Source organism: Oncorhynchus mykiss, chromosome 22 (assembly GCF_057628025.1).
Source record: "Oncorhynchus mykiss isolate SJ-2025 chromosome 22, ASM5762802v1, whole genome shotgun sequence".
Taxonomy (NCBI): Eukaryota; Metazoa; Chordata; class Actinopteri; order Salmoniformes; family Salmonidae; genus Oncorhynchus; species Oncorhynchus mykiss.
The window spans coordinates 58,384,941-58,408,015 of NC_143043.1; the positions used below are offsets into that span (position 1 = coordinate 58,384,941).

Genomic DNA, 23,075 nt, shown 5'->3' on the forward strand with positions numbered 1-23,075 from the left:
TAGGCTACCAGTTCTATATGGGTCACAGGTATCAAATTCATGCTTATATAACACTGTACAGGCAGCTCTTTTATCCTTCCATGTTTAAAATGTAGATATCTAATGTTTTGATACAATTTTCAGATGTTGCTCTTCAAATAGGAGACATGTAACTCCTAAGAGATCTGTGTGTTCATAGTCTGTAAGCACAATGCACTGCTCACATTAATACACAGCTATTTCTTAGTTAGCTGTTATCAGTGCTGGATTCCCTCTATGGGGGAAAGAGGTTCACAGAGCGCTGTGAATAGAGAGTGAATTGATAATGGGAACTAAGGATGCCCTTTGGTTGTTTACTAATGTGTGGGTTCCTTGAAACAGTCTGGGTCCATCCAATAGAAGCAGGCTATGTTTGGATGCCAGCCAAAGGTAGAGGTGTACAGTAGGGCAGTATGGGCTCTATTCAATCCGTGTTGCAGAAGTCAAATCAAAGTCTATTTGTCACGTGCACCCAATACAACAGGTGTAGACCTTACTGTGAAATGCTTACTTACAGGCTCCAACCAATAGTGCAAAAAGGGTATTTGGTGAACAATAGGTAGATAAGGAAATAAAACAACAATAAAAAGGCTATACAAGTAGCGAGGCTACATACAGACACCGGTTAGTCAGGCTGATTGAGGTAGTATGTAGATATGATTAAAGTGACTATGCATATATGATGAACAGAGAGTAGCAGTAGCCTAAAGAGGGGTTGGCGGGTGGTGGGACACCATGCAGATAGCCCGGTTAGCCACTGTGCGGGAGCACTGGTTGGTCGGCCCAATTGAAGTAGTATGTACATGAATGTATAGTTAAAGTGACTATACATATATGATAAACAGAGAGTAGCAGCAGCCTTCAGGGTTACAGCGTGATTGAAATTTAAAGGCAATGTTCCCACATTAGCGGAGACTGCATTCACGGTAAATGCTGCATATGTTGGTTCAATTTGAAATTACCTTTACATTTCTATAACGTCATCTCTAACGCCTCAGCAATACAGGGTGAATAGAGCCGTAAGTCTGAGAGACTTACCACTGTAAAGTATAGTTTATGTATAGTATAACATGTCAGCTAAAATAAGGCAATGCATTTGTTCTCAATCCATTCCTTGTGTCCTTCAAGATGCTTAACATAGCCTTTCAGTGTGTGAAATGATTGTTTGTTAGAAAAATAAAGAAAAAATGTAGATGTGGTTGAAAGATGGATTAACCTTGAGAGAGGTTGTGCTCCGGGCACTTTGATTCTAGAAATGGATCCATGGATATTTGACTCATAGACTGCATGGGAATGGAATGTGACAGCACAGCTGCATGGACTCTATGAACAGACCAGTACTGTGCATACAGACAGTCTGTCTAGTTATATTATTGGGGACAGAGTCCACCCTGCCAGAGGGAGCGAGGGAGGGCTTTCAGGTCTACTCAGGAAGGCTTCTCATTTCTCTGTACACTACGGCAAGGCAATCAATGCTTCTCACTGTACTTTTTCAATTGATTGATCTTGATAATTTATATGAAATATGTTATGTTGAATTGTGACGTATAGATGTAGAACTTAAAATAACAGTATTCTGTGATGATGCCTACTGCATACTGAGGTTAATGTCTTTACATCAACAGGCTGCAGCCATGAACACTGTGAAGCCAGCGGGGTACGAGGGCCGTTATGTTCAGGGGTTCCAGTTTTACTTGAAACACTCGGAGGAACACAAGGCCATCCTTGGGTATGTCGACAAGGTTCTCCCTGGAGAGTTCACCAGGTAATGATTTATAACTCATCTGGTTTGGTTAGTACATTACTAATGATCATCTGGGATATATTTACAGTAAATTGTTCTCTTTGATTTCTGTAGAATTGGAGAGGGGAAATCCAAAATGGATGTTCTAGGTGTTGGAAGTGGTGGCGGTACGTAATTTAATCTGAGTTGCACTCAACTATTAATACTCAACTGTTTCTCCAGATTTATACCACTACAGTGACAGTCTATATAGTCCTAGTAATACTAATATAGAATTATACAGTCCCTCCAGTTTTATATGGTAATAGAGTGGTGATTGGTCAAATGTGCAAGCCTTCACATAATATGCAGAGGATTGTTGATTTTGCAGCACATTCTACGATCGCGTCCTGCGGTGGACTGATTATAGCTTCATGGTTATAATGCTATGGTTTTCTAGTTAAAATATTATGGTATTTCAGGGGAGATGGATGCCCATATCCTGTCTATTCTACAGTCTAAACTGCCAGCCACCCCTCTTACTGCAGACATAGTGGAACCCAGCATCCAACTCACTGACAATTTCAAAGGTACTGATTTATTTCACATTTATTTATGCAGGGACGTCACATTGAGATTGGTGTCTCTTTTGCTAGGGAGACCTGATTCTCAAAGAGCTACAGGTCAAAGAGCTGCAGATTCACGTCTGCAATGTCATCTGTTCCAGGAGTTATTGTGATACCATACAGAGTCTGTGTATTTGATCATCATGACTTAGATAAAATACTCTCACTAGATGTTTTGCCTGTTTGTCTTGTAACTGTTTTGTAGCGTTAGTGAAAAAGACTCCCAGCCTTCAGAAGATCCCGTTCTCTTGGCACACCGTGACGTGTGGAGAATATGAGAAACAGGTCAAAGACAAAAGAGAGATCAAAAGATTTGACTTCATTCACATGATTCAGGTAAAAGGCTTGACTATATAAACATGATTCAGTTAAACGGCTTGACTTAATACAAATGATTCAAGTGAAAGGCTTGACGACATACACAATTCAGGTAAAAGGCTTGACAATACACGTGATTCAGGTAAAAAACTTGACTATATACAAATTATTAATGTAAACGGCTTGACTTAATACACATGATTCAGGTGAAAGGCTTGAAGTTGCTTTGGAAATACCCCAGTGATCTTTAACCAGTCAACAATGGTGCCGACAGAGGGCTGCTTCGCTTCTAGTCCTTAGTATTTTTGTGTATTATTTCTTACATTGCTAGCCCAGAAAATCTTAAGTGTTATTGCATACAGCCAGGAAGAACTATTAGATATCAGAGCGGCGTCAACTTACCAGCACTACAACCAGGAATACGACTTGCCCAAAGAGGATCCTTTGACCAAACTACCCAGGGCATTTGAACTGATTGCAGAGGCTGACCCAAAACAATGCCGCCAGAGAAGAGGTAGACGGCGCGGTCTTCTAGTCAGACTTCGGAGGCGCGCACACCACCCACCGCTTCCGAGTATATTACTTGCTAATGTCCAGTCCCTAGATAACAAGGTCGAAGAAATTAGGGCAAGAGTTGCTTTCCAGAGAAACATCAGGGATTGTAACAAACGGAAACATGGCTTTCTCAGGATATGCCGTTGGAGTCGGTACAGTTTGAAATAATTTCTATCAGCATGTTAAAAGTGCAACCAGAGGGGAAAAAAACTCTAGACAACCTTTACTCCACACACACAGACGCTTTTAAAGCTCTGCCTCGCCCTCCATTTTGCAAATCTGACCATAATTCTATCCTCATTATTCCTGCTTTCAAGCAAAAATTAAAGCAGGAAGCACCAGTGACTCGGTCATTAAAAAAGTGGTCAGATGAAGCAGATGCTAAAGGACAGGGCTGTTTTGCTATCACAGACTGGAACATGTTCTGGGATTCTTCCGATGGCATTGAGGAGTACACCACATCAGTCACTGGCTTTATCAATAAGTGCATGGATGACGTCGTCCCCACAGTGACTGTATGTACATACCCCAACCAGAAGCCATAGATTACAGGCAACATTCGCACTGAGCTAAAGGGTAGAGCTCCGCTTTCAAGGAGCAGGACTCTAACCCGGAAGCTTATAAGAAATCCCGCTCTGCCCTAATCGTACTTCTCCGGCTCCGAAACTCGTCAGATGTGGCAAGGCTTGCAAACTAATACAGACTACAAAGGTAAGCACAGCCGCGAGCTGCCCAGTGACACGAGCCTGCCAGACTAGCTAAATCACTTCTATGCTCGCTTCGGACGACTGTGTGATCACGCTCTCCGCAGCCGATGTGATTAAAACCTTTTAAACAGGTCAACATTCACAAGGCCGCTGGGCCAGACGGATTACCAGGACGTGTACTCCGAGCATGTGCTCACCAACTGGCAAATGTCTTCACTGACATTTTCAACCTCTCCCCGACCGAGTCTGTAATACCAACATGTTTCAAGCAGACCACCATAGTTCCTGTGACCAAGAACACTAAGGTACACTGCCTAAATGACTACCAACCCGTAGCACTCATGTCTGTAGCCATGAAGTGCTTTGAAAGGCTGGTCATTGCTCACATCAAAACCATTATCCCAGAGACCCTGGACCCACTCCAATTTGCATTCCGCACAAACAGATCCACAGATGATGCAATCCCCTATTGCACTCCACACTGCCCTTTCACACCTGGACAAAAGGAACATCTATGTGAGATTGCTATTCATTGACTACAGCTCAGCGTTCAACACAATAATGCCCTCAAAGCACATCACTAAGCTAAGGACCCTGGGACTAAACAACTCACTCTGCAACTGGATCCTGGACTTCCTGACGGGCTGCCCCCAGGTGGTAAGAATAGGCAACAGCAGATCCGCCGCACTGATCCCCCTCAGGGGTGCGCAATCAGTCCTCTCCTGTACTCCCTGTTCACTCATGACTGCACAGCTAGGCATGACTCCAACACCATCATTAAGTTTGCCGATGACACAACAGAGGCAGGCCTGATCACTGACAACGATGAGACAGCCTATAGGAAGGAGGTTAGAGACCTGACTGTGTGGTGCGAAGACAACAACCTCTCCCTCAACATGATCAAGATAAAGGAGATTGTGGACTACAGGAAAAGGAGGACCGAGCACGCTCCCGTTCTCATCGACGGGGCTGTAGTAGAGCAGGTTGAGAGCTTCAAGTTCCTTGGTGTCCACATCACCAACAAACTAACATGGTCCAAGCACACCAAGACAGTCCTGAAGAGGGCACGACAAAACCTATTCCCCCTCAGGAGACTGAAAACATTTGGCATGGGTCCTCAGATCCTCAAAAGGTTTTACAGCTGCACCATCGAGAGCATCCTGACGGGTTGCATCACTGCCTTATACGGCAACTGCTCGGCCTCTGACCGCAAGGCACTACAGAGGGGAGTGCTCACGGCCCAGTACATCACCGGGGCCAAGTTTCATGCCATCCCAAGCCTCTATTCCAGGCGGTGTTAGAGGAAGATAAAAAATACAACTGGAAACCATATTTCCTGAAGCTGCATTTATTGTAGCTGGGGATTTTAACAAAGCAAATTTGAGAACAAGGCTACCGAAATTCTATCAGCATATTATAGTACTCGATCTGTTCCGGGTAGCCTCTGAGAATAATATTGACTTGTACACTGATTCGGTGTGTGTAGATGTTGTACCCTCTGTGACTATTAAAACCTACTCTAACCAGAAACGGTGGATTGATGGCGGCATTCGTACAAATCTGAAAGCAAACGCAAACCACAGCAATTAACCAAGGAAATTGTGACTGGGAATATGGCCGAATACACACAGTGTAGTTATTCACTCCGCAAGGCAATCAAACAAGCAACACGTCAGATAAGAGACAAAGTGGAGTCGCAACTCATCGGCTCAGACACGAGACGTATGTGGCAGGGTCTTGACTGCGTGGCCATGAACGCCTCCAACTAAATCATCAAATTTGTAGACGACACAACAGTAGTAGGCTTGATTACCAACAACGACAAGACAGTCTACATGGAGAAGGTGAGGGTACTCGAAGTGTGGTGTCAGCAAAACAACCTCTCACTCAACATCAACAAAGGAGATTATCGTGGACTTCAGGAAACAGCAGAGGGAGCACCCCCCTATCAACATCGACAGGACAGCAGTGGAAAAGGTGGAAAGTTTTATGTTCCTAGGCATACACATCACAGACAAACTGAAATGGTCCACCCACACAGATAGTGTGGTGAAGAACCTCAGGAGGCTGAAGAAATCTGGCTTGTCACCTAAAACGATCACAAACTTTTACAGCTGCACAATTGAGAGCATCTTGTCCGGCTGTATAACCGCCTGCAACCGCAGGGCTCTCCAGAGGGTGGTGCGGCCTGCACAACGCATCACCGGGGGCAAACTACCTTCCCTCCAGGACACCTACAGCACCTGATGTCACAGGAAGGCCAAAAAGATCATCAAGGACAACAACCACCCGAGCCACTGCATGTTCACCCTGCTACCATTCAGAATGCGAGGTCAGTACAGGTGCATTAAAGCTGGGTCTGAGAGTCTGAAAAACAGCTTCCACCTCAAGGCCATCAGACTGTTAGACAGCCATCACTAACAGAGAGGCTGCTGCCGACTTGAAATCATTGGCCACTTTAATAAATGGATCACTAGTCACTTTAATAATGCCACTTTTTTGCATTACTCATCTCATATGTATATACTATATTTTATACCATCTATTGCATCTTGCCTATGCCACTGTCATTGCTCATCCATATATTTATATGTAAATATTCTTATTCCATTCCTTACTTAGATTTGTGTGTATTAGGTTGTTGTTGTGTAATTGTTAGATTACATGTTAGATATTTCTGCACAGTCGGAACTAGAAACACAAGCATTTCGCTACACTCCCAATAACATCTGCTAACCTTATATGTGACCAATAACATTTGATTTGATTTATTGTGTATAGCAAAGATTAGAACGTATTTGTAGTTTGTAAACAAATACTACATAAACACTGCTGCAGCTTTGATTAAATATGTAGTCTCAGTGATTACAGTATTGATTAAATATGGCCCGTAGTCTCTGTGATTACAGCATTGATTAAATATGGCCCGTAGTCTCAGTGATTACAGTATTGATTGAATATGGCTCGTAGTCTAAGTGATTACAGTATTTGTAATTATTAGGGAACCACATTAGCTGCTGCCAAACATATTTAAAGCACTTACATTACATATAAATCAAAATATAAAACAGTACATTACATCATTTAACATTATTCCACTATTCCACTATATATACAAAATGTTCAATACAACAATATCACAATGCATGCGTATACATGTGTCTGTACCTTTGTGTATGCATCTCTTTACAGTCCCCGTTGTTCCATAAGGTGTATTTTTTTAAACTGTTTTTAAATTCTGATTCTAATGCTTGCATCATTTCCCTGATGTGGAATAGTTCCATGTAGTCATTGAATATGGCCCCTAGTCTCATTTTTTTTATTTGACCTTTATTTAACCAGGCAAGTCAGTTAAGAACAAATTCTTATTTTCAATGACAGCCAAGGAACAGTGGGTTAACTGCCTGTTCAGGGGCAGAACCTTGTCAGGTCAGGGGTTTGAACTTGCAACCTTCCGGTTACTAGTCCAACGCTCTAACCACTAGGCTACCCTGCCGCCCCAATATGGCCCATAATCGCAGTGATAATAGTATTGATTGAATTTGGACCCTAGTCTCAGGGGTATTTAATCAATAATAGTATTGATTAAATAGTAGCGAAGTAATTACAATTGAATATTTCTAATTTAAAAAATGTACCTCTCCAGAAATAAGTCTCTCACTGTTGCTGCCTGCTATCGACCCCCCCTCCGCTCCCAGCTGTGCCCTGGACACCATTTGTGAATTGATCGCCCCCCCATCTAGCTTCAGAGTTTGTTCTGTTAGGTGACCTAAACTGGAATATGCTTAACACCCCGGCAGTCCTGCAATCTAAGCTAGATGCCCTCAATCTCAGAAATAACATCAAGGAACCCACCAGGTACAACCCTAAATCCGTAAACATGGGCACCCTCATAGACATTATCCTGACCAACTTGCCCTCGAAATACACCTCTCCTGTTTTCAATCAGGATCTCAGCGATCACTGCCTCATTGCCTGTATTCGCTACGGGTCCGCGGTCAAACGACCACCCCTCATCACTGTCAAACGCTCCCTAAAACACTTCTGCGAGCAGGCCTTTCTATTGGACCTGACCCGGGTATCCTGGAAGGATATTGACCTCATCCCGTCAGTCGAGGATGCCTGGTCATTCTTTAAAAGTAATTTCCTCACCATCTTAGATAAGCATGCCCCGTTCAAAAAATGCAGAACTAAGAACATACATAGCCCCTGGTTCACTCCAGATCTGACTGCCCTTGACCAGCACAAAAACATCCTGTGGCGGACTGCCATAGCATCGAATAGTCCCCACGATATGCAACTGTTCAGGGAAGTTAGGAACCAAAACACGCAGCAACAAAATGATTATTTTTTTCATCATAAAATGTCTACAGTATAAGTAAGAAGAACCGTTGAATTGTGGCTAGCTTTTTCAGAAATTCGCATCCTGTAGCTCTAACTCCAAAATGTTTTGGGACACTATAAAGTCCATGGAGAACAAGAGCACCTCCTCCCAGCTGCCCACTGCACTGAGGCTAGGGAACACGGTCACCACTGATAAATTCATGATAATCAACCATAACCAGACAGCGGATGTTCTGAAAGAGCTGCAAAACCTGGACCCGTACAAATCAGCTGAGCTAGACAATCTGGACCCTCTCTTCCTAAAATTATCCTCTGCCATTGTTGCAACCCCTTTTACCAGCCTGTTCAACCTCTCTTTCGTATCTTCCGAGATCCCTAAATATTGGACAGCTGCCGCGTTCATCCCCTTCTTCAAAGGGGGTGACACCCTATACCAAAACTGTTACAGACCTATATCCATAAACAGATCACTGACCATTTCGAATCCCACCGTACCTTCTCCGCTGTGCAATCTGGCTTCTGAGCCGATCACGGATGCACCTCAGCCACGCTCAAGGTACTAAACGATATCATAACCGCCATCGATAAAAGACAGTACTGTGCAGCCGTCTTCATCGACCTGGCCAAAGCTTTCGACTCTGTCAATCACCGTATTCATATCGGCAGACTCAATAGCCTTGGTTTTTCTGACGACTGCCTCGTCTGGTTCACCAACTACTTTGCAGATAGAGTTCAGTGTGTCAACTCGGAGGGCATGTTGTCCGGACCTCTGGCAGTCTCTATGGGGGTACGACAGGGATCAATTCTCGGGCCGACTCTTTTCTCTGTATATATCAATGATGTCGCTCTTGCTACGGGCGATTCCCTGATCCACCTCTACGCAGACGACACCATTCTGTATACTTCCGGCCCGTCCTTGGACACTGTGCTATATAACCTCCAAACGAGCTTCAATGCCATACAACACTCCTTCCGTGGCCTCCAACTGCTCTTAAACGCTAGTAAAACCAAATGCATGCTTTTCATGCTTTTCATTTTTTTGGTGCCCTCACCCGCCCGCCCGACTAGCATCGCTACTCTGGACGGTTCCGACCTAGAATATGTGGACAACTATAAATACCTAGGTGTCTGGCTAGACTGTAAACTCTCCTTCCAGACTCATATTAAACATCTCCAATCTAAAATCAAATCTAGAATTGGCTTTCTATTTCACAACAAAGCCTCCTTTACTCACGCCGCCAAACTTCCCCTAGTAAAACTGACTATCCTACCGATCCTCGACTTCGGCGATGTCATCTACAAAATAGCTTCCAACACTCTACTCAGCAAACTGGATGCAGTCTTTCACAGTGTCATCCATTTTGTTACCAAATCACCTTATACCACCCACCACTGCGACCTGTATACTCTAGTCGGCTGGGGAATAGGAGTGGAGCTAGGCACTGCAGGGCCTGGATTAACCTCAACATCACCAGATGTTAATTATTTATTAATTATTTGTTATTTTTTATTTATCACAATTTTCTTTAACCAATTCTGGTCTTTAATGCAGGGCCGTAAGACAAGTTCCTTACTTTTTCCCCCTTCCACTTTCCTATTTATGATAAAATTTACAAAGAGTATACCTTTTCTTTTATCAATTAGTAAATTTGAGTTTAACCTCATATTTGTTGTATTATTTGTTCTGTCTTTTCTGATTAATTTGAAATTGCAACTTACTTTCTATGGCTTGTTTTAAAAATAGAGATATTTAGTAGATGATTTCCTTTTAAAATATCTGAAAGTGAGAGAATTGGCCACTAGTCTTAGTGATAACAGTATTCCTCTTCCATCCTCAACCTCACATATATCCTTATTTAACCCCATAGATGTTATACTACGTAGATGACTATCCAGGAACCATCAAGTTCTTCCACAATCTTCTGAAGGAAAACAGCAAACTGCTCATAGTTCATGAAGCAGGTTAGTATCCCAGTTCAGTAACATAAACTGTATAATATACAGTAACTTATAATATACAGTACAGTAACATATAATGTATAGTAGACATTAACATGTATAATGTACAGTACCAGTCAAAAGTTTGGACACACCAGGGTTTTTCTTTATTTTTCCTACATTGTAGAATAATAGAGAAGCCATCAAAACTATGAAAAAACACATTTGGAATCATGTAGTAACCAGAAAAGTGTTAAACAAATTAAAATATATTTTATATTTGATTCTTCAAAGTAGCCACCCTTTGCCTTGATGACAGCTTTGCACACTCTTGGCATTCTCTCAATCAGCTTCATTATGCATTTCAATTATCAGGTGTGCCTTGTTAAAAGTTAATTTGTGGAATTTCTTTCCTTCTTAATGCGTTTGAGTCAGTCAGTTGTGTTGTGACAGGTATGGGTGGTATACAGAAGATAGCCCTATTTGGTGAAAGACATGGCATTATGGCATGAACAGCTCAAATAAGCAAAGATAAATGACAGTCCATCATTACTTAAAGACATGAAGGTCAGTCAATACTTTGAAAGGTTCTTCAAGTGCAGTCACAAAAACCATCCAGCGCTATGATGAAACTGGCTCTCATGAGGACCACCACAGGAAAGGAAAACCCAGAGTCACCTCTTCTGCATGAGATAAGTTCATTAGAGTTAATGACACCTCAGATAACAGACACAATAAATGCTTCACGGAGTTCAAGTACAGTGCCTTGCGAAAGTATTCGGCCCCCTTGAACTTTGCGACCTTTTGCCACATTTCAGGCTTCAAACATAAAGATATAAAACTGTATTATTTTGTGAAGAATCAACAACAAGTGGGACACAATCATGAATTGGAACGACATTTATTGGATATTTCAAACTTTTTTAAAAACCTGTTAAGGATATGGCAGACATACGCCCCCTTTGGAGAGATTGGGTACCCCTAGTAAACTGGAAAAAAAATCTGTCAAAAATTGTTAATATATGCAAATAAAAATTATTATTGGATAGAAAACACTCTAAAGATTCTAAAACCGTTGGAATTATGTCTGTAAGTATAGCAGAACTCACAGGGCAGGCATTCTTCCAAACTAGTTTTTGTGGCCATGAAAGTTGGAGCAACTTTGACGTCATGGCCCCCACCCTTCCCAACCAGCTATGATTCTGGGGACACTTTCTATCTCTTCCGCTAGATGTCCTCTTTCATTAGAGCTTCAAACCGTTCAAATCGCGCGAGAATTGACCCTATGGGAGTGAAATTAGTGCGTGCCACGAGAGAATAGGCTGTGCGTATGGGCGCGAATTGGTCACAGCCATTCCTTTGTTTCCAGCACTCAAGAGAAGGGCAGACGATGGCCGATTGAATTGAAGTTTGTTTTGCACGTCTAAAACATCATAAAGCTTGCTTCTGCACTTAGTTTGACCTGTTTAGTCGACATATAATGTGTAATTTTGAAGTTTTGATGCGCAACTTATCCGGACCAGAGGACGTTTTGGGTGCATTTCAGCTGATGTTATTAGCAGTAGCTAATACAAAGACGCAAGACTTGAAACCAAACGATGTATTGGGTAAGTATGAAGCCTTCCAGAACATTCTGAACGAAGACCATCGAAGGTAAGGGAATATTTATGCTTAAATCTGTGTTTCTGTTGACTCCAACATTACGTGGAAATGTAGCTTGGAACTGAGCGCTGTCTCACAATATGGAATAGTGTGCGATTTCTGTAACGTTAAAAATAAATCTAACACAGCGGTTGCATAAAGAAGCAGTGTATCTTTCTAACTATATGTAGAACATGTATATTTAGTCAAAGTTTATGATGTCTATTTACGTTATCTTGCCGCGCTACATAGATTTCCTGCGGGCATTTTTGAGTAATTTCTGAAGGTGAACTCACTGTAAATGGACATTTATGGATATAAATGGCATGTTATTGAAAAAAAAAAATATGTACTGTGTAATATGTCATATTACTGTCATCTGATGAAGATTTTCAAAAGGTTAGTGAGCGATTTATTTTTTAATCCTGCGTTTGTTGATTGCATGTTTTGGCTATTGAAATGAGCTGTGTCTGGTGGTGGTTTTACATATATATGTGCTATGTTTTCGCCGTAAAACATTTTAGAAATCTGAAATCTGAAATCTTGCTGGCTAGATGAACAAGATGTTTATCTTTCATTTGAGCTATTGGACTTGTTAATGTGTGGAGGTTAAATATTTTTAAGAATATTTTTGCGTTCCATGCGCCACCGTTTCAGCTGCACGTGGGAGGGTTGATTCCCAATTGGGAACCAATATCGTAAACAGGTTTTAACAAATCAAAAACTGAAAAATTGGGCGTGCAAAATTATTCAGCATCCTTAAGTTAATACTTTGTAGCGCCACCTTTTGCTGCGATTACAGCTGTAAGTCGCTTGGGGTATGTCTCTATCAGTTTTGCACATCAAGAGACTGAAATTTTTTCCCATTCCTCCTTACAAAACAGCTCGAGCTCAGTGAGGTTGGATGAGAGCATTTGAGAACAGCAGTTTTCAGTTCTTTCCACAGATTCTCGATTGGATTCAGGTCTGGACTTTGACTTGGCCATTCTAACACCTGGATATGTTTATTTTTGAACCATTCCATTGTAGATTTTGCTTTATGTTTTGGATCATTGTCTTGTTGGAAGACAAATCTCTGTCCCAGTCTCAGGTCTTTTGCAGACTCCATCAGGTTTTCTTCCAGAATGGTCCTGTATTTGGCTCCATCCATCTTCCCAGCAATTTTAACCATCTTCCCTGTCCCTGCTGAAGAAAAGCAGGCCCAAACCATGATGCTGCCACCACCATGTTTGACAGTGGGGATGGTGTGTTCAGCTGTGTTGCTTTTACGCCAAACATAACGTTTTGCATTGTTGCCAAAAAGTTCAATTTTGGTTTCATCTGACCAGAGCACCTTCTTCCACATGTTTGGTGTGTCTCCCAGGTGGCTTGTGGCAAACTTTAAACGACACTTTTTATGGATATCTTTAAGAAATGGCTTTCTTCTTGCCACTCTTCCATAAAGGCCAGATTTGTGCAATATACGACTGATTGTTGTCCTATGGACAGAGTCTCCCACCTCAGCTGTAGATCTCTGCAGTTCATCCAGAGTGATCATGGGCCTCTTGGCTGCATCTCTGATCAGTCTTCTCCTTGTATGAGCTGAAAGTTTAGAGGGACGGCCAGGTCTTGGTAGATTTGCAGTGGTCTGATACTCCTTCCATTTCAATATTATCGCTTGTACAGTGCTCCTTGGGATGTTTAAAGCTTGGGAAATCTTTTTGTATCCAAATCCGGCTTTAAACTTCTTCACAACAGTATCTCGGACCTGCCTGGTGTGTTCCTTGTTCTTCATGATGCTCTCTGCGCTTTTAACGGACCTCTGAGACTATCACAGTGCAGGTGCATTTATACGGAGACTTGATTACACACAGGTGGATTGTATTTATCATCATTAGTCATTTAGGTCAACATTGGATCATTCAGAGATCCTCACTGAACTTCTGGAGAGAGTTTGTTGCACTGAAAGTAAAGGGGCTGAATAATTTGGCACGCCCAATTTTTCAGTTTTTGATTTGTTAAAAAAGTTTGAAATATCCAATAAATGTCGTTCCACTTCATGATTGTGTCCCACTTGTTGTTGATTCTTCACAAAAAAATACAGTTTTATATCTTTATGTTTGAAGCCTGAAATGTGGCAAAAGGTCGCAAAGTTCAAGGGGGCCGAATACTTTCGCAAGGCACTGTAACAGACACATCTCAAAATCAACTGTTAAAACTTCTTAGGGATAGGGGGCAGCATTTTCACTTTTGGAGAAATAGCGTGCACAATTTCAACTTCCTGCTACTCATGCCAGGAATATATTATATGCATATGATTAGTAGGTGTGGATAGAAAACACTCTGAAGTTTCTAAAACTGTTTCAATCATGTCTGTGACTATAACAGAACTTGTGTAGCAGGCAAAACCCTGAGGAAAAACTGTTCAGATTTTTTTTTTTTTGCCTCTGGCCGTTCCCTCAGTTGTCTTTGCCAAGGGATATTTGACAGCGACCATTTTACAGTTCCTACAACTTCCACAGGATGTCACCAGTCTTTGAAATTGGGTTGAAGTTAATCATTGGTGCAACGAAGAAGAAGCACATCCTGGAACAATGTTACACTGTTGAGAGTTACACAAGATGAAAAAAGGTGCATGGTTTGTTTACTTGCTCTATTGAATACAGATTGCCCCGTCTACAATTTTATCAATTATTAACGTTTAAAAATACCTAAAGTTGTAATACAAAAGTAGTTTGAAATATTTTGGCAAAGTTTATAGGCAACTTTTGAAATGTTTTGTAGTGACGTTGTGTTTTGGCAAGCTGTTTTTTTCCGGATCAAACCTGCTTTATAAATTGACATTTTGGGTATACATGGATGGAATTAATCAAAAAAAATGACCAATTGTGATGTTTATGGGACATATTGGAGTGCCAACAAAGAAGCTCGTCAAAGGTAATGCATGTTTTATATTTTATTTCAGCGTTTTGTGTAGCGCCTGCTACGCTAGTTCTTTTGTTTACTACTGGTTCAGAAGGGTGCATGCTATCAGATAATTGCTTCTCATGCTTTCACCGAAAAGCATTTTTAAAATCTGACATGTTAACTGGATTCACAACGAGTGTAGCTATAATTTAGTATCTTGAATGTATGATTTAATGAAAGTTTGAGTTTTATAGCGTTTTATTTGAATCTGGCGCTCTGCATTTCCCCAGGCAATTGGCCACTTGACTATCCTCAAGAGGTTTTAAGAGGATACTGTGTGAATCAGGCCATCATAGTCAAATTGCTGCAAAGAAACCACTACTAAAGGACACCAACAAGAAGAAGAGACTTGCTTCGGCAAAGAAACACAAGCAATGGACATTAGACCATTAGAAATATGTCCTTTGGTCTGATGAGCCAAAATTTGAGATTTTTGGTTCCAACCACCGTGTCTTTGTGAGACGCAGAGAAGGTGAACGGATGATCTCTGCATTTGTGTTTCCCACCGTGAAGCACGGAGGAGGAGGTGTGATGGTGTGGGGGAGCTTTGCTGGTGACAGTGTCAGTGATTTATTTAGAATTCAAGGCACACTTAACCAGCATGGCAACCACAGCATTCTGCATCGAAACACCATCTCATCTGGTTTGGGCTTAGTGGGACTATCATTTGTTTTTCAACAGGACAATGACCCAACACACCTCCAGGCTGTTTAAGGGCTATTTGACCAAGAGGGAGAATGATGGAGTGCTGCATCAGATGACCTGGCCTCCACAATCACCTGACCTCAACCCAAATGAGATGGTTTGGGATGAGATGGACTGCAGAGTGAAGAAAATTCTTCCAATGGTATTGAGGAGTACTCCCTATCAGTCACTGGCTTTATCAATAAGTGCATCGAGGATGTCGTCCCCACAGTGACTGTACGTACATACCCCAACCAGAAGCCATTGATTACTGGCAACATTTCATTCACACTGAGCTAAAGGACAGAGCTGCCGCTTCTGAGGTGCAGGACTCTAACTCGGAAGCTTACAAGAAATCCTGCTATGCCCTGCGACGAACCATCAAACAGGCAAAGCGTCAATACAGGGCTAAGATTGAATCATACGACACCTGCTCCGATGCTCGTCTTATGTTGCAAGCTATTACAGACTACAAAGGGAAGCACAGCCGCGAGCTGCCCAGTGACACAAGCCTACCAGATAAGCTAAATCACTTCTATGCTCACTTCGAGGCAAGCAACACTGAGGCATGCATGAGAGCGCCAGCTGTTCCGGACGACTGTGTGATCACACTCTCCGTAGCCGACGTGAGTAAGACCTTTAAACAGGTCAACATACACAAGGCTGCAGGTCCAGACGGATTACCAGGTCTTGTGTTCCGGGCATGTGCTGACCAACTGGCATGTCTTCACTGAAATTTTCAACATGTCCCTGATTGAGTCTGTAATACCAACATGTTTCAAGCAGACCACCATAATCCGTGTGACCAATAACACAAAGGCAACCTGCCTAAATGACTATTTTTTTATTTTTTTATTTCACCTTTATTTAACCAGGTAGGCTAGTTGAGAACATGTTCTCATTTGCAACTGCGACCTGGCCAAGATAAAGCATAGCAGTGTGAACAGACAACACAGAGTTACACATGGAGTAAACAATTAACAAGTCAATAACACAGTAGAAAAAAGGAGAGTCTATATACATTGTGTGCAAAAGGAATGAGGAGGTAGGTGAATAATTACAATTTTGCAGATTAACACTGGAGTGATAAATGATCAGATGGTCATGTACAGGTAGAGATATTGGTGTGCAAAAGAGCAGAAAAGTAAATAAATAAAAACAGTATGGGGATGAGGTAGGTAAAAATGGGTGGGCTATTTACCGATAGACTATGTACAGCTGCAGCAACCCGTAGCACTCACGTCTGTAGCCATGAAGTGCTTTGAAAGGCATCTAATGGCTCACATCAACACCATTATCCAAGAAACCCTAGACCGACTCCAATATGCATACCGCCCAAACAGATCCCCAGATGATGCAATCTCTATTGCACTCCACACGGCCCTTTCCCACCTGGACAAAAGGAACAGTTATGTGAGAATGCTATTCATTGACTACAGCTCAGCGTTCAACACCATAGTACCCTCAAAGCTCAACACTAAGCTAAGGATCCTGGGACTACCACTTGTGTCATCTGCGGTCCATCAGGAAGTCCAGGATCCAGTTGCAGAGTCTGCAACTGGATCCTGGACTTCCTGATGGACCGCCCCCAGGTGGTGAGGGTAGGTAGCAACACATCTGCCACGCTGCTCCTTAACACTGGAGCCCACCAGGGGTGCGTGCTCAGTCCCCTCCTGTACTCCTTGTTCACCCACGACTGCATGGCCAGGCACAACTCCAACACCATTAAGTTTGCAGATGACACAAGTGGTAGGCCTGATCACCGACAACAACGAGACAGCCTATAGGGAGGAGGTCAGAGACCTGGCCGGGTGGTGCCAGAATAACAACCTATCCCTCAACGTAACCAAGACTAAGGAGATGATTGTGGACTACAGGAAAAGTAGGACCGAGTACGTCCTCGTTGATGGGGCTGTTCCTTGGTGTCCACATCACCAACAAACTAGAATGGTCCAAACACACCAAGACAGTTGTGAAGAGAGCATGACAAAGCCTATTCCCCCTCAGGAAACTAAAAAGATTTGGCATGGGTCCTGAGATCCTCAAAAGGTTTTACAGCTGCAACATCGAGAGCATCCTGACTGGTTGCATCACTGCCTGGTACGGCAATTACTCGGCCTCCGACCGCAAGGCACTACAGAGGGTAGTGTGTACGGCCCAGTACATCACGGTACCGGAGTGCCAAGTCTAGGACAAAAAGGCTTCTAAACAGTTTTTACCCCCAAGCCATAAGATTCCTGAGCAGGTTAATCATATGGCTACTCGGACTATTTGCATTGTGTGACCCCCCCCCAACCCCTCTTTTTACACTGCTGCTACTCTCTGTTTGTCATATATGCATTGTTACTTTAACTATACATTCATGTACATATGTATAGTCGTGTCCAAAAGTTTTGAGAATGACACAAATATACATTTTCAAAGTTTGCTGCTTCAGTGTCTTTAGATATTTTTGTCAGATGTTACTATGGAATACTGAAGTATAATTACAAGCATTTCATAAGTGTCAAAGGCTTTTCTTGACAATTACATGAAGTTGATGCAGAGTCAATATTTGCAGAGTTGACCCTTCTTTTTCAAGACCTCTGCATGCTGTCAATTAACTTCTGGGCCACATGCTGACTGATGGCAGCCCAATCTTGCATAATCAATGCTTGGAGTCTGTCAGAATTTGTGGGGTTTTGTTTGTCTACCCGCCTCTTGAGGATTGACCACAAGTTCTCAATGGGATTAAGGTTTGGGGAGTTTCCTGGCCATGGACCCAAAATATTGATGTTTTGTTCCCCAAGCCACTTTGTTAACACTTTTGTCTTATGGCAAGGTGCTCCATCATGCTAGAAAAGGCATTGTTCATCACCAAACTGTTCCTCGATGGTTGGGAGAAGTTGCTCTCGGAGGATGTGTTGGTACCATTCTTTATTCATGGCTGTGTTCTTAGGCAAAATTGTGAGTGAGCCCACTCCCTTGGCTGAGAAGCAACCCCAAACATGAATGGTCTCAGGATGCTTTACTGTTGGCATGACACAGGACTGATGGTAGCGCTCACCTTGTCTTCTCCGGAAAAGCTTTTTTTCCGGATGCCCCAAACAATCAGAAAGGGGATTCATCAGAGAAAATGACTTCAACAGTCCAATTCCTGTACCTTTCAGAATATCAGTCTGTCCCTGATGTTTTTCCTGGAGAGAAGTGGCTTTGTTGCTGCCCTTCTTGACACCAGGCCATCCTCCAAAAGTCTTCGCCTCACTGTGCGTGCATATCTTCATATCTTCTTTCTTTTTTCTTTTTTTTCTCCCCAATTTCGTGGTATCCAATTGTTGTAGTAGCTACTATCTTGTCTCATTGCTACAACTACGATTCCGCAGCTGAATCAACTTTAGGAGACGGTCCTGGTGCTTGCTGGACTTTCTTAGGTGCCCTGAAGCCTTCTTCACAACAATTGAACCGCTCTCCTTGAAGTTGTTGATGATCCGATAACTGGTTGATTTAGGTGCAATCTTACTGGCAGCAATATTCTTGCCTGTGAAGTCTTTTTTTGTGCAAAGCAACAATGACGACACATGTTTCCTTGCAGGAAACCATGATTGACAGAGGAAGAACAATGATTCCAAGCACCACACTCCTTTTGAAGCTTCCAGTCTGTTATTCGAACTCAATCAGCATGACAGACTGATCTCCAGCCTTGTCCTCGTCAACACTCACACCTGTGTTAACGAGATAATCACTGACAGCTGGTCCTTTTGTGGCAGGGCTGAAATGCAGTGGAAATATTTTTGGGGGATTCAGTTCATTTGCATGGCAAAGAGGGACTTTGCAATTAATTGCAATTCATCTGATCACTCTTCATAACATTCTGGAGTATATGCAAATTGCCATCATACAAACGGAGGCAGCAGACTTTGTGAAAATTAATATTTGTCATTCTCAAAACTTTTGGCCACGACTGTACATACTACCAACCAGTGCTCCCACACATTGGCTAACCAGGCTATCTGCATTGAGTCCCGCCACCCCCCAACCCCTCTTTATGCTACTGCTACTCTCTGTTCATCATATATGCATTGTCACTTTAACCATATCTACATGTACATACCACCTCAATCAGCCTGACTAACCGATGTCTGTATATAGCCTCGCTACTGTTTTTCACTGTCATTTTACTGTTGTTTTATTTCTTTACTTAGCTATTGTTCACATAATACTTTTTTTGCACTATTGGTTAGAGCCTGTAAGTAAGCATTTCACTAAGTTCTAAACTTTGATTTGATAAACAGCCAACAATTGGAAAAGCATTCCTCATGAAGCTGGTTGAGAGAATGCCAAGAGTGTGCAAGGTAAAGGGTGGCTACTTTGAAGAATCTAAAATGTGTTTATTTGTTTAACCCCTCTTTTGATTACTACTTGGTTCCATATGTGTTATTTAATAGTTTTGATGTCTTAACTATTATTCTACAATGTAGAAAATAGTTTTAAAAAATAAAGAAACCCTTGAATGAGTAGGTGTGTCCAAACTATTGACTGGTACTGTACATTAACATATAATATACAGTACGGTAACATATCATGTAACATATAATTCCAAATATACAGTACAGTAACATCCTATACAGTTCAGCAACATATAATGTATAACAGAGTAATATTATATTATTATAACATATATTTGGGTGTCAGATAGCCTAGTGGTTAGAGCATTGGACTAGTAACCTAAAGGTTGTGAGATCAAATCCCTGAGCTGACAAGGTACAAATCTGTCGTTCTGCCCCTGAACAGGCAGTTAACCCACTGTTCCTAGGCCGTCATTGAATATAAGAATTTGTTCTTAACTGACTTGCCTAGTTAAAGGTCAAATAATGAATACGACTCGAGGCTGTAATTGCTGCCAAAAGTACTTCAACAACGTACTGACTAAAGGGTCTGAATACTTAAGGAAATGTGATATTTCAGTTTTTTTATATAGATTTGCAAACATTTCTAAAAAACAGTTTTTGCTTTGTCATTATGGGCTATTGTGTGTAGATTTATTAAAGGGAGAAAAAAACAATTATATCCATTTTCTAATAAGGCTGTAAACTTAACAAAATGTGGAAAAAGTCAAGGGGTCTATACTTTGCGTACACACTGTATATTGTATAATATGCAGTAACATATAATGTATAATACACAGTAAAGTAACATACTGTATAATATAAATGAACATATAATGTATAATGTACAGTAAAATATAATACATAATGTAACAATGTATAATGTACAGTAACATATGTTTATTATACAGTAACATATCATCCATAATATACAGTACAATGGCAATGTATAATATACAACACATTAACATAATTGATAATATACAGTAACATGTGATATATAATGTACAGTGCATTATCATGTGTAAGATATAATATACAGTACAGTAAGATAATGTATAATGTACAGTAACAAAATGTACAATATACAGTACTGTAACATATAATTCATTATATACAGTAAGATCTAATGTATAACATGCAGTACAGTAACTTGTTATGTATAATATACAGTACAGTAACATGGGCTTTAGACTTTTTAGCAGGGTAGTAACCTATAGTATAGGTTTCAGATTTCTACAAATGTTCTGGGGTTTGTTCAGATGGTTATAAATATGAAAATACATCCTCCATTATTTCCCTGTTCTCTATCATACTGATTCCAGCTGGCAGCGGCTGGGACACCCTGTGGAAGACCTACAGGAAAGAGCTCTGCACCAAGTCCATCTCTGACTACATGTCTGCTGGAGACATCAAGGTTCACCTGGAGCGGCTGGAGCTTAAGTATGATGAGCACCTCATCCCTAACACCCTGGACATCACAGACTGCTTCACTGATGGGGATGAGATGGGAGAGCTGCTGCTGGACTTCATGACAGAACAGGACCACTTCCACCAGTCTCTGACCCCTGATCTTAGAGCAAGCATCCTGGACCTTCTCCGGAATCGATGTAGCACAGAGAAAGAGGGCAGGATACTGTTCGACTGCAGCTTGAGTTGTCTCCTGGTTTACTCCTGAACCATGTGTGGTGTTTAATGAGAGTGCCCAGAGTCATAGTGTACACAGTATATGGCTCTGAGTTTGTCTATGTTCATTCATTATCACCTGGCTAAGTGGCTAGAGTGCACTATGTAGCAAAGGCTATACCTATATATCTTCTACAATACAGCATGTTAGCTTTCTATCTTCAAACCAAATTGTTTTTCAGTGTTTTCAATAAAAGTGCCCTGTCATTCTTTCAAATATCATGCTCTATTTTGTTACAAATATCAGATACACGCCAAGGCCAGTAGATGGAGCCATAAGTCCAGACAGCAGGTCAGTAGATAGCACATCAGAAGATGGAGCCATAAGTCCAGACAGCAGGTCAGTAGATAGCACATCAGAAGATGGAGCCATTAGTCCAGACAGCAGGGCAGTAGATGGAGCCATAAGTCCAGACAGCAGGTCAGTAGATAGCACATCAGTAGATGGAGCCATTAGTCCAGACAGCAGGTCAGTAGATAGCACATCAGAAGATGGAGCCATTAGTCCAGATAGCAAGGGATAGCAAGGGAAGGGGAGATGACTTCAACTGAAATGTGTCTTCCACATTAAACCTAACCAATCTGAATCAGAGAGGTGCGAGGGGCTGCCTTAATCGACATCCTGGTCTTCGGCGGCATCTCTGTCTTCGGCGGCCGGGGAACAGCTGGCCAGTAGATGGAGGCATTAGTCCAGATAACAGGCCAGTAGATGGAGCCATTAGTCCAGATAGCAGTATTGGCTCTTCTGCATGCTCATATCATTCCCTCCCGCTGATGATACTGCAGTTTCTACTATCTCTTATGGCACTTAATTTGTCTAATACTTTCAGTAACCTCATGTAGCAGGCATAGAAAGACACCTGAGCAGAATTCCCATTTACTTTTTTCAAGGGGAAATTAAGTTATGTTGAAAATACTGCATCCCGGAAAAAATGGATGTTAGTGCTTTCTGGCGAATCCTCAAAGGCTATACTCGCAGAATAAAATAAATAAAAAAGTGGTTATAGCAAACATTCAAACAATCATAGAATAATATTATGTTGATCAGTTATTGGGTTCTTTATCCTGAGCTGATCATTAGACTAGCAGAGGTCATGGTACTGTTGTTATGTACGGAAAAGGTATAACATCTGGAATCGCTTTTTATCTTGGTTAATAGAGAATTAGTAGTAATTAAGGATTGAATTGAACTTTTAACTCAATTTACTGTCAAATGTAGTATGTACATGTAGGCTAATACATCTGAACTTCACCTGTTATATACACTACAGCTGTTATACAGTGCTGTGAAAATGTATTTGCCCCCTTCCTGATTTCTTAATTGTTTGCACATTTGTCACACTTAAATGTTTCAGATCATCAAACAAATGTTAATATTACACAAGATAACCCAAGTAAACACAAAATGCAGTTTTTAAGTGATGATTTTATTTATTAAGGGAAAAAAGCTATCTGAACCTTCATGGCCCTATTTCACTAGCCACACCCAGGCCTGATTACTGCCAGACCTGTTAAATCAAGAAAT

The 23,075-nt window shown here is 41.6% G+C and overlaps 1 protein-coding gene and 1 long non-coding RNA gene across 2 annotated transcripts; both read left to right on the forward strand.

Annotated features, from left to right (window-relative positions):
• Nucleotides 1-1,366: 1,366 nt before the first annotated feature.
• On the forward strand, nucleotides 1,367-21,767 carry LOC110501995 (histamine N-methyltransferase). The gene is made up of 7 exons (XM_090216471.1): nucleotides 1,367-1,500; nucleotides 1,642-1,783; nucleotides 1,877-1,929; nucleotides 2,224-2,331; nucleotides 2,573-2,703; nucleotides 10,160-10,253; nucleotides 21,190-21,767. Exons 1-7 carry the CDS (start codon nucleotides 1,491-1,493, stop codon nucleotides 21,540-21,542), a joined length of 891 nt encoding a protein of 296 aa, XP_090072597.1. The 5' UTR covers nucleotides 1,367-1,490; the 3' UTR covers nucleotides 21,543-21,767.
• Nucleotides 14,372-15,402, forward strand: LOC149972923 (uncharacterized). The gene is made up of 2 exons (XR_016490751.1): nucleotides 14,372-14,786; nucleotides 15,047-15,402. It is a non-coding gene; the product is annotated as an uncharacterized LOC149972923 (long non-coding RNA).
• Nucleotides 21,768-23,075: the final 1,308 nt, after the last annotated feature.

Coding starts and splice junctions, on each gene's coding strand:
- LOC110501995 (XM_090216471.1), top strand. Junction 1,930..2,223: donor AGGTGTTGGAAGTGGTGGCG/GTACGTAATTTA, acceptor ATGGTATTTCAG/GGGAGATGGATGCCCATATC. Junction 2,332..2,572: donor ACTCACTGACAATTTCAAAG/GTACTGATTTAT, acceptor ACTGTTTTGTAG/CGTTAGTGAAAAAGACTCCC.